General features: G+C 39.3%; 1 protein-coding gene across 5 annotated transcripts in view; it reads left to right on the top strand.

Annotated features, from left to right (window-relative positions):
* Positions 1–12,730, top strand: part of STX8 (syntaxin 8) — a 174,144-nt gene that overhangs the window by 86,856 nt on the left and 74,558 nt on the right. For 4 of the 5 annotated variants that reach the window (XR_016443952.1, XR_016443951.1, XR_016443950.1 and 1 more), the window contains exon 7: positions 11,766–11,867. Coding sequence is in view for 1 of the 5 variants with exons in the window: in XM_090060943.1 (XP_089917069.1) it covers positions 11,766–11,867 (102 nt within the window). In the remaining 4 variants the exon portion in view is untranslated. Of the gene's footprint in view, positions 1–11,765; positions 11,868–12,555; positions 12,675–12,730 lie in introns of all 5 variants that reach the window. The other variant, XR_016443953.1, reaches the window with a different exon arrangement.

Below are 12,730 nucleotides of genomic sequence, written 5' to 3'. Positions count from 1 at the left end.
AAAATGCAAGGTTCTCCACCTTGGGAGGAAAAACCTGCAGCATCCTTATAGGCTCGGCAGTGCTACGTTGGATAACACTACAGAAGAAAAAGACTTGGGGGTCATCATTGACCACAAGATGAACATGAGCCTGCAATGCGATGCTGCGGCTAATAAAGCGACCAAAACGCTGGCTTGCATCCATAGATGCTTCTTGAGCAAATCCCGGGACGTCATTCTCCCCTTGTACTCGGCCTTGGTGAGGCCACAACTGGAGTACTGCATCCAGTTTTGGGCTCCACAATTCAAAAAGGATGTGGAGAAGCTTGAGAGAGTCCAGAGGAGAGCTACGCGCATGATCAGAGGTCAGGAAAACAGATCTTATGATGATAGGTTGAGAGCCATGGGACTCTTTAGCCTGGAAAAGCGCAGGCTCAGGTGTGATCTGATGGCCACCTATAAGTTTATCAGGGGTGACCACCAGGATCTGGGGGAACGTTTGTTCACCAGAGCGCCCTAAGGGATGACTAGGTTGAACGGTCACAAACTCCTGCGAGACCGTTTCAGGCTGGACATAAGGAAGAATTTCTTTACTGTCCAAGCCCCCAAGGTCTGGAACAGTCTGCCAGCGGAGGTGGTTCAAGCACCTACATTGAACACCTTCAAGAGTAAATTGGATGCTTATCTTGCTGGGACCTTATGACCTCAGCTGACTTCCTGCCCTTTGGGCAGGGGGCTGGACTCGATCTCTCAAGGTCCCTTCCAGCCCTGATGTCTATGAAATCATGCTGCCTGTTACATGGCCATGTTGTAGAGATGCATAGGACATTGTGTTCTGGCTTTCTCCAGGGGACATACGGTTATCTCGTGCTAGTTGGGGCAGAGCTCAGTCTGCTCTAACCTGAGGTGGGCAGAGATCAAGAAGCTGTTAACTTGTTATGCGGAGAAGAATCATCCTTTTATAAGCTCTCCCACTAAGTTAAGCAAAGCCAGTTGAGCTCTTCTGTTGCTCTCCCTGGTCCTTTACAGTCCAGTTATAAAGTAAGCAGTGGAGCAGTCACATTCCCCAGTAATGCAGAAGATCACAGTGGCTGGCTCCTGGGAACGTTTTCACTGCATCAGCAAGTCTGTATTTCCTTATTCTTTAGCTGGCAGCCTTGAAGGGTCTTCAGGGGACCCCAGGCCATGGTTTAGACACTCCTGAATAAGAAAGGAAATCCACAAAATAAGGGGGAAATAGGGTAAAATTTTGAAGAAGGGCAGTTGTAATTATTTTCTCCAAAAGAGTTAGTAAATTCTTTTTTTTCAAAAGACCTCAAAAAACCAGTTCTTCCGTGAAGTGATATTATGCCAGAGAGATTCAATTTGACCAGGAAGAGATGAATGTATGAAAGTCTTGCTTTTGAATGCGAAAGTCAGCACAGTTTTAATTATGGAGTCTTGGCAGATGCCTTTATAATAACATACTGAGCAAGACAAAGCTTAAATCAATAGAAATCTTAATGTGTTTTTTGTTTGTTAGGTTTTGGAGTTAATTGAGAAGAGCATGTGGTTGTACTGAGGCATTGCATGTAGCACGTAGTATCACCCACACTTGAAATCTGCAGAAACTGTTTTTTGTTAGCTGACTTGGAGATAGATTGAGATCCTTGGCTCTAAATTTCTTTGCTCTATTTTTTTTTCCTGTCACCTAGTTCTGACATTGTAACTGGCATGTGGTGCTAAGATCCTTTAAGTTTCTCATATACTTACATTAGTTGCAATCTTCATTTCATATTACTGGCATTATGAACAATGCTTGCTTTCTTATTAATGTATAATTGTGAGGTTTGCATGTGTATAGACTGGCATTCAGTGTGATTCATTTCCCTGGCATCTTGCTCTTCTCTTGAGGCACCATAGACCTGGAGGGGGAAGTGTGAAGGTATTGGTTGGCTTCCACACTAGATTCCTGTCTTGCAGTATTTTTGCATGGCATAAAATGTTATGGATTTTAATTCTCTATATGTTTTTCTTAAGACTAACTCCAATGTACATATAAAATTATATGTTCCATGACTCATGCAGTGGACTATACAGTAGAGCTGCATTACTCATTGACGAATAGGATAAAGTGATTAGTAAATCAGACCCACACACACAAAAATAAAAACTAAATTTTTTTGGGGGGGGGAGGAGGGAGGACACAGCATGCCTTTCTGTTAAACCAGGAGATCAGTCATTTTGTAAAGAATTATTTTTGCTTTCATTTTGTGTGATAGTTTTTACGTGGCTTTTGTTACTCAGAAGAGCAGAATGAGGGTACATGCCTTGAGACTTAGTTGCCAAAACAAAATGAGGCTTTTATGTATGTTAAATAAATCAGAAAATCAATTAGTGTAAAGCCAACCATGCAAGCGGGAATTCTGGCTGTAGTGGGTCTGTTTTACATCATCGGCGTGTGGTAGAAATTTACTCCTTGAGATTCCCTATGTGGTTATACCCCAAACCTTTGTGGAGAGGGCACACCTGAATATGACATGGGTAAAACTTCTGCAACATGTTGGGATGTAAAGTTAAACAAATTCCTCTTCCTGATTTTGGGAGGAAGGAGGAAAAACATTTTGTTTCCTGAAAAAGAAACATACTGTTTTTTTTTATGTGATCAGTTTTCTGCTGTACAGTTTACCTTCTGTTTGGCTTTTGCTTGTCTAATGAAGTTCTTTGCTTCTTCCTCTCCCTCCTTCAATTTGGGGAGGAAAGGAAATGTCAATTGAATTGTTTTCTTTTGTAGCCTCCAAAGCAACTTACATAGGTCTCACAGGACACATTTATTTGGCTAGTGATGTCATGGCTGCCCATAGGTTGCCTTGCAGACAAAATGGTGTATTTCAGAGACAGAGTGTTTTGTAGAAGTTGCATAAAATACAGAAGATTGCATCTTCTTGTTACCAATCCGTAGCTGCTGTATATGCCAACCTGCTGTTTGGATCAAGTTGCTGTGACCTGTAATCTCCATAAATTACACCGGGATTAAAGTGTAAAGCATCTGTGCATATACATGCTGCATTTTGACTGCTGGTTTAGGTTACTGCTGTTAATCTTTTCAGGATTTAGTACTATGGTAATTTCATACTTGTAATGAGATCCCACAGTCTTGAGGTATGCTTCAGCCTTTTCTTGTGAGATATTCAGCACCAAAGCAGCCTCAAGGTAGACCTGGATATTGTGATACAATCCAGACTGTGGGTTAGTGGCAGTGACAAAAAAAAGAGGACTTTACAGGCAAACTGCAGTGAATTGCAGCTGGGCAGGAAATGGAATTTTTGTTCTGTGGAAAATTGAGATTCTGAAATTTGGCTTTGTCCCAAAAGGTCAAAATTTGTTAAATGATATATATTGAAATTCATTCCAATCCCATCAAAATGTGTCATAACAACTTTTATGGTTTTGACTATTGGTTATATATAAGCAATAGACAAAACAATAAAGTCAAAACAAAATGAAAATAGTGAAATATTTCAGTTGTATTAAAACAAAATGTCTTGGCAATTTCCTTCAAAAACATTGAAAAAAATTGATAAATTCCTGCAAAGTCAGCAGTATGGTCTAATGAGTACAGTACTGGACTGGGACTCGAGAAGGCCTGTATTTGATCTCTGCCATTGTCTTGCAACTGACCTTGGACAAATTCCCTTCCCTTTCCAAGCCTTTGTTTCCTCAGTTTTGAAATGGGGATGATGATGCTGCCATTCTTTTGAAATACTTCTCTATGAGATTTACAGATGAAAAGTGCTGGAATAAGATCAAGGTATTCTTATTAATCAAGTCATGAATATTGGAAACCATAGAAAGGTTTGATAGAAGCATGGGTGGAGGGTAGTGCTCATGACATAGGATTTATTTTCTTTTTGTGTAAAAATATAAGTGACCCGGATGTTCATATTTTTTCTTGGGAAATGACAAATCGCCATGATAGTAAGTGGGTCATGCCCATCAGAGCATTCCAGGAGAGGTTCTGAAATTATCCATGCCACAGCTAGACAGAATGAGAAATATCTTTTTAGATAAAGAATTGGTGTTTATTTTTACTTGAAGCAAAACTTTTTTCCAAGATTTTGTGCATATTTTCAATGCTGATTTGTACAAAATCAACATTTTTAAAGAATAATTTTCTCAAAAAGAGCATTTTACCTGTTTAAAATAATCTCTGTACTTTCTGCAGCCATCTTTAGCATAGTTTTTTTTTAGATTCCTAGCCTCTGACAGACCTGATCCGGATTTCATTCTTGCGCATTTTAAATTGTGTAAATACTTGCACATCTCTTTCAAATGCCAGATTATCCGACTCTACTAATTTCAGAAAGGATTTCTTTTCTTGATGATGGTCAGTTCCAGCTTAATCATTGTACCCAGGTATGCGCATAGGTGGAGACCATAATTCAAAAACAGAGGAAAATGTGATGACAACATGCAACATACAGGCATTACATTACTACTGGGAGAACTTTCACTCTCCTGGTAGAAACCATGAGTGTACAAGTGTTAATTCAGTTAATCCTTGTTGGGGAAACATGCCCCTTGTGGGAGAACAGTCTTCCAGGTATCAGGTGAATGCTCCCATTCATTGTACACTCCCATTAATCACACTACAGATATTTAATTCAAAGAAATAACTATATAAACCATAAATACTAAGGAATAATTTAAAGTCCGTATTTTCCCACCATGAATTTGATATTTAAGATTCCAAATCTTAGTAATAGAGCTAACTGGAGAGTATTTAACAGTTGCTGCCTAGCTAGTTGCTCCATTCTTTCTTTATTTTCAATAAGAGTTAAAAAAGGATTAAGTGGCATATCCATGCTAGACGATTCATCATTCTTAAACAAATCAGATTCATCCTTCACAGGTTGACTACATCTATCAATAAGGTCTTGAATTTGCTGTGATCTATGAAGCATGTCAGAAAGTCAGGTTTTTTTAATCCTTCTGATGTATCAAATTCAGTTAAGAGCCTAGTTGTTAGGCCCTTATAGATGATATAGAAATAGATTCAAGCAGAATAGATATATGGTTTTTCTTTGTCTTTTTCTTTTCTTTTTGTAGTTGAAAAACACTTGTAAGTAATTGAGCTAAATTTCATCCTAAATGGACTTTCTTTAGTATTATTTAAAAAAAATATTCTGGGATGGAACCTCCAGTGCTGATATGCGCATTGCCTCTTTACTGTGCAGGCTTCCTCCTTTCTTTTTTGATCTGTATCTGTCTGGGAAGCAGTGAATAGAACTGATTTTGAATTGGCCAATAACTTTCCTTTATATGCCACTTGTTACTACTACAAAGTACTTCCCAAGTTTCCAGAGGCTGAATCTAGCTTTTCCTACCTATTCTGACTTTGGAAGCAACAAACTGATTATCAAGCTTGGTTTGCTTTCTGTGTAACAAAATGTACCGTGCCCAAAAATAAAGCCACTGATCTTATTTTTAAAAATTGTGCCAAGTGGTTCAGAATACCACAACCTGCTTATTTATCCACACATGTAGTTGCCCTTTTCATTGACTCTGTGGATATTATCACTGAGATGCTGGGTCCTTACTTACAGACTCTTGCCTGGATTTAATCCAAATTACATAAAGTCTTCATGAAATTCCATATAGTTGGAATAAAGGAATTGTCAACTTCAATAACAAATCTTTAATGTGCAGAAGAAAGCCGACCCAGCTAAAGACGTCTTTTGTTCACCCAGATAAAGCTGTAGTACACTCAGATGCTACCCTCAAGTACATAGATGTTTGAAGAAAACTGTCCTTTTGAGACTTCTGTTCCATATTTTCAGACTTGACTTTCAGAAAAGTATCCAAAATTTTCAGAAATCTGAATCTTTTGCAACCACTATTTTTCTATGGCCATCTCACAAAAGAATAAGTCAGTGGTTGAATGGGGATGCCTTACCAACGTTTCATAACGCACAAACTTGAATCCCCACAATTTTCTCCGGAAGCCTAGCAACTGCACCATTAGTGGACCCAACCAGTGCATTGTCTGAAGGTTAAACTGGCTGTTCCCCCTAGGTGATCCTTCTGAACATGTCAGAGGAACGTGTGTGCATTTTTGAAGGGTTATGCTTAGGGCTTTGTGGTAGGTCAGATTGTGTTATCAGTTTTAGGGAGAAGCTCCCATTGGCTTAAGTGGTACGATCTGGCCTAATTTCTGATGGATTTCATACATACTCTGCATTGGAATAAGTTTGCAAACTTTCCCTCCTTCCAGCTGTCTAGATTAGTCAAATACTTAAGCGCTAAGTTTATACCACACATCTTATCTTCTCTGCTGTGAGTCTGTTTCACTGGAAGAAGACTAATTGACTACTTTTGGTAAGTGGACACTCAGCAAGACCATTAAGTGTGGTTTGCAGTACAGTGAAAAATCCTTCATAGTCACTGGCAAACTTTCATCAGTCAACTTTTGCTGTGTAATAAAACAGGAAGCTCTCATTTTTTTTGCACTTATATCAGTCTGTGCCTGCTTTACAATTCTGTGTTCCTGCATTGTAGATAATGGGGGAATTTGAATTTTTTCCCAGATCTTGAGTGGAAGGTTGTCATGATTATTTTCCACTAGAAGTGGAATATTGGGATCTTATCAATGAGTGAAGTGTGTGGACTGTCAGTACTTATCTTGTGTTTTCAGAAATGGAGCATCTTTCTCCTACAGCTGTCTTGCCTGCCTAGAAATTTTGAAATATTAAGGAAAAAAAATAGCTTTTCACTGAAAAATCTGTTTTCTAAACTTCTCTCCATTGTAGTCAGATTTTACTTTTTGCTGTTGAGAATTCTCTTAATTGAATCATCTGGTGAAAACTCTTATGAACCTGAATTGCAGTGAACCTATGAAGGGAGGAAGTAATAGGAAAGTCTAAGTATCACTATGTAAGGCTACTGCTTTGCTGTACCTGTTCCAGTGGTGTAACCTCACTTCTCCCGGCACAGCCACACTGTGTCTATGTGGAGGACACCCACTTTCTGTTCTAAAAACAACACTCTGAGATTACTTGTTTTACCAAACCCTTGTTTTTTTCTGTCATCTTCTATATCTATCACAACCTTTTTGGCCAAGCTAAATCTATCTTTTGAACAGCTGACTTGAGGAGGAAGCTCCCTATCCTGACTTCTCCCCACTTCAACTCCAGCACAGGTACACGAAGGCAGGTTTCACCAAGTGCTCAGCATTGCCAGGATTTCACTGGGACTCCTCTGTTTTGTATATTGTATTTGGAAATGAAGATGCTTGCTTTCTGAAACGGACCCAGCTGAGCTGGTTACATTTATAATTAAAAGCAAGTGGTGTCAGAAAATGTTCAGGGCGTTAAAACATTTCTCTCAAACTACATGGGCCACCTCACAAGAAAAGAACTGGCTGTTGTTTTGTGTGTGCATGCGCATGCGTGTATGTGTTTTAATGAGCATATGGGTCATTGTTAATAGCCAGATTCAGGAGATCTTGGGGGAAGGAGAGGAGAGAGAGAATCCAATCATAATACCTCAAGCTTTGAAACAAAAAATATTCTTGGTTGCATTTGTTATTTTTTCTCATTTAGTTGCAGCTGGATCACCAGGATGTTTGTCTAGGAGGGTCTGGTCAGTGTTGGCAAAGGAAAGTTTCTTATTTCCCAAACGTGCTTATCGTTTTGGCCTTGACAGTGATGGGAAACTGAGTTGTGATGGGAACTTTCAGCACGCTTTTTCATTTAGAGGCAAACATGAGAAAATTTGCCTCGCAATGTATGTAGCATTGTGCTGATTTCCTGTGTGGGCAATCATATAAGACAGATAAGCTTACAAAAAATGCTGCTATTGCAGGCTTTGGGTTTTTGGGGAAGGAAGAAAAAGGAATTAATGTCTAAATGATGTACCGAGCTAAGCCTGCAGTTTGAGCCTCATGTCTGAATAAACAGGAATATAGCATGTGTAAGATGAGCACCCAGTACAATCTTATTGTGAATGCTTTCACACATGTAAGAGGCAAGGCTGTTTGTGGGTAATATCTCTTACTGAACCAACCATATGGTTGGGAAGGATTTTAGATATATTTTTTTTGTGGACCATCACAGCTACATCATTTGAACCACAGGTGCTGAGTATATGGGGGCCCGAGGGCCCTAGTCCCTCTTGGGTAGAGGACTATCACCAGAAAGGTATATAACCTTCTGCATGTCTATCCTGTTAGGTGCTTTCCTCCGGCCTGGCAAAAATAAAAGTTGTCGCCTATTATTCTAACACTACCTTTACCTGTGTGAACAGTTTTTTGTTTTTCATTCTGTCCTGGGTAAATATATAACATTTCTGTCTGTTGGGATGAAAATGCTGCTTTGTGATGGAGCTTCTGTGTTAGGAAAACAAAATAATTGTGGAAAGAATGTAAATAAAGGGAGGAGAAGGAGATGATGTGTGGCTTTCAAGTTTTTTTCTTTATGTAAACTGGCTTAAGTTGAGGGAGAAGAAAAAAGAACGTAATATTTTAAGACAGGGCTTGTCAACATACAGCCTATGGGCCAGATCCCACCCACGGAGCCACTGGATCTGGTCTGCAGAGCCAGAAGGCTGTGCCTATGCCCAGGCTGGACCGTGAGGAGCTGCACCTGCACCCCTTCTGTCCTCCTCCAGGGATTTTGGGGGGCTGGGAAAAAGTGGCAGCAGTGCAGATGCAGCTGGAAGTTGCCCAGCCCTGGTGAAGAGGCTTGGCAGTGGCATAGGCACAGCTGCCAACTGCTTGGTCCCAGTGTGAGCACAGCAAAAGCTCCTTCCTGCTGACCTGCCCACTGGTGTGTTGGATCGGAGCTGAGTTGTTCTGGCCCGTTGCTTGCAAAGGTTGTCAGCCACTATTTTAAGACTTTTTGTATTCATTTTCCTGGTACAGGCATATTTTCATTTCCAATTCCCTGTTATGTAAGCAGAGCTGTCTCTATGGTATGGCGAATTGGGGTGACCGCCCCGGGCCCTGTGCTTTGGAGGGGCCCCGCAGAGCTGTGCGGAGTGGCCACGGCCCCTCCCGGGGCCCGACTGGAGCTGGTGGCTCAGCCCCACACCAAGGAACAAGCACGAAGACTCCCTCCCCCTTCCCCCCCCCACTCTGTGGAGGTACCATGGCTCCACACATGCTGATTTGTCCTAGGCCCCACATCCCCCTAGGGTCAGCTCTGTATGTGTGGAGTGGAGATGATACTATGATTGATTAATTTTTTTTGTCCAAAAAGTTACATCCTGAAAACAAACAAGGTACAAATGACAGTAAGATGCCTACTGACTTCCCATGAAAGGTAAAAGCCCCGCACTGCCTTGTTGGCTTTTGGAAAGCTGTCACATTGTCTTAATAGTTTGCCCAATCATATGTGAGGAACATTGCAAAGTACACTAATTTTAAACTTTTACAGAATCCATTAATTTGGTCAAGAAATAAGTTTTATATCTGTATTTTCATTTATAATTTCTCCACAGCTGGTGTAGGAGGGAATACCAAAAAATGCAAAGTATGCATAAGAAATGTAACTTATCTTTTGATGCAAAAAATGTTGTGCAATTTTCCTTTCATATACTGATGCAAAACTAATGTTCAGCTCAGAATTTATGAAAAAGTGTTACAGAAGTTGTTGGAGGAGGCACCTTCTTCTGCATTCCTTGCATGTTGAAGAATTTCTGTTCAAGTTAGCTGGAAAGCTTGATAGCACCGCCTAACATACCATTAGTGTAACCACCTGTCCCCCTAAGGGAGAGAAACTAGGGAAATATGTGGTTTAAAATAGTCTGATTTCTTTCTATAATGCAGTCAGTGATAAAAGGTCTTAAACTGCAGCAATTGTGCTATATAACTCACAGCCACAGTGTAAAGAAGGTATTATCTTTATTGAAAAATTAAAAGGCTGCGAATACTTTTGTGTTAGTGCAACACACTTGAATCTGGTATGCTCTTCTGGGAGGTTTTCTTTTTTCCCCCCTCTTTCTAACAGTGCATTATATGTCTTGACGTTTCATCAATGCTATAACTGAGAAATACAATACTAGGATCTGTTTGTGTACAAATGACTTCACATCTCACCACCTGCCAGTTTGAACTCCAGCAAGCTCAGAATTTATTGGAAAAGACATGGAATTGAATTTGTTAAGACATTGATCAATAGCAGGGAGATTGCAAGATATAACCAGAGAGACACGTGTTGAAACCTTACTCAGTTTCTGGCTGCTGTCCTCCTGCTAACTTGTACTATTTGATTTAATTTATTCTTCACACATTTATTCCTTAACCACAGCATGGAAACCAGCTGAAATGTAGGGTATTCGCAATTCCAGAAATAAGAAGCATGTATATATTTACTAAACAAACTCTGGGTATGCCATCTAGTTAGAAGGTTATTGGATGTGGAAATACTGCCTTAACTTTAGGAACCAAGTGTTGATAATCTCAATCCAGACTTTTTAAAGCACTCTGATTTCCAGGGCAAAAATAAATTCAGCAAGTGCGTTGCGCTGGACAGGGTGTGGCCTAGAATATGTTGGCTCTTTCACCCCTCCATTAAAAAGTATGTTCCAGGGAGGTTGCTTTTGGTGAGCACAGTGCTTTGTTTTAAAGAACAACTACACTATAAACTGGAGTGCCACGTGCAGATTGCAATAATTGAAACAATGTGAGATTTATTCTGGTCTGCTGGGATCACTAGAATGAGACCACTTCAGGATGCTTTCCGAAGCATTTTCAAAAACCCCAGTTACTGTGAACCTCTTTCTGTGACTGTCAACCAAATCCTGGATTCAGGATTGCCAAATTCCAGGGAATAAAATTAATGGTTTCTTTGTCTGATTATTAACAGGAATAAGACTTTCAGGAAAATAGAATTGTTTCTGGAAGATTAATTGCATGTGATTCTTTCTCTTATCACCAGAAGATATGCTACTTCTGTGCATTCAGATTTGCTCATGTCCAGTTTGTGACACTTGGACGAAATGAAAGAGCAATAAATTTTGGCTATTGCCATTTTATTGACAATTCATTAGAGTTTCTGTTGTGGTAGATCTGCAGTAAGAATGGCATAGCGCAGTGGTTGTCAACCTTGTTTTAGACCCAGGGCACTCCTCATTAGACTTGAGACACCCAGGGAAAATGCTAGGTTTTAGCTTTCACTCATTTTTTGACTGTAGAAAAATAATAGAACAATTTTCTGTTGCAAAGAAGTCAGAAAGACCACAGCAGGTTAGAATGTTTTGATGCTATGATTTTCTATTTGAAATCTGTAGGTTTATCTTGTGAATCATATGCAGGTGTTTGCACTCCTAAGAGTACTAATTTTCATGGTACTCCACACAGTACTCTTAAAGTGATCTCGCAGCACCCCAGGATGTCATGGGACCCTACTTGAGAGTCATTTGTATGAAGGAAAAAGATGCTTAAAATTCTGTGGTAAATACAATTCTGTGGTATAGTTATCTATAATGAACTGCTGTTTCAGGCTATCTCTACTGTGAGGTTGCTTTCTCTCTATTTTTGTGAGGAAAAGCATGCTAACAGTGTAACTGAAAGCACTTAGACCTGTTGTCCCATCACAAATCCTGAGCAATACTGCACCTTTAAATTCATGTGTTCTTTAAATTAATTCCTGCTGTTGTCCCAGGACTGTAAAATACTTGTCTACAGTATTGGAAAACAAAAGGGTGCAGATGGTTTCCATTTCACAGCCTGATAGAATTGTGTGTGTTGAGATATGATGCAAAGAAGATCAGATACTAATGTTGTGTCTTGCTGCTTCTTCCCCCAGAGATCATTGATGACCTAACCAATTTAGTAGAAAACACAGATGACAAGCTTCGCAATCAAACTCGGCATGTGAAGATGGTGGACAAAAAGTCAACTTCCTGTGGTAGGAAATGGCTTAAGTTGAAATTCTATAAAAATCATAAAAGATTTGTGCCCGGTGCATTATGCATGTCATGGTTCCCTTCACAGGAAATTCCCCTTAAAAAGCAATTATGTTTAAGAAACTGATATTGTTAGTTGATAAAATTAGAGATTGGAGTGATAAAAGTAACTGTCGATATATCCCAATTAATACTCTCTTATGGTATTTGATTTGGTATGACATAATGTTCTAATAGCACAATGCAAAATCATTCCAGCACATACTAACTTGATTAAAAACTGCCTAACTGATAGATCTCAAGTTATTTTGGCATTACATAATATACAATATATTAATATTTATGACTGCTTTTGTATTAACGTTAAAATTCTATATAGTTATAGAACTATAACATTAATACAAAATGTTACATTATACATTTTATGTACATTTTTTATAATGTATACTTATTGTATTTCTGGTTAGGAACCCAAACTATAGGTCATATCCGTGGGAAGAGGAGTGTGATTTAGAAAGATATAGGGTCATGATAGTTATATGTTTGTAGTATGTTGCATTAATTAAGAGGAAATACTAACAGGATGTATAAACAAATTAATGTCAAATAGAAATATGGAAGCAGGTGGACCATTATTGTATCCATTTTTTGGTGAAACATTGTCTCCATTTTTTGGTGTCCACATTTCAGAAAGGATGCTAATGAACTAGAGAGACTTCAAAGCAAGCTCCAAGAATGATTCAAGAAAAAAACTGCCTTACAGTAAAAGATTAAAGGAGTTCACTGTATGTGGCTTAACAAAAAAGAAGGTTAGGAGGTGACTTGAACATGGTTGTTAAGTACTTCAATGGGGAATGTATTTGAT

Source organism: Crocodylus siamensis, chromosome 8, assembly GCF_052110815.1.
Source record: "Crocodylus siamensis isolate JL-2025a chromosome 8, ASM5211081v1, whole genome shotgun sequence".
In the NCBI taxonomy this organism is placed as follows: domain Eukaryota; kingdom Metazoa; phylum Chordata; order Crocodylia; family Crocodylidae; genus Crocodylus; species Crocodylus siamensis.
The sequence above is the reverse complement of the archived record's forward strand: the minus strand, read 5'-3'. Positions and strand labels throughout refer to the sequence as shown.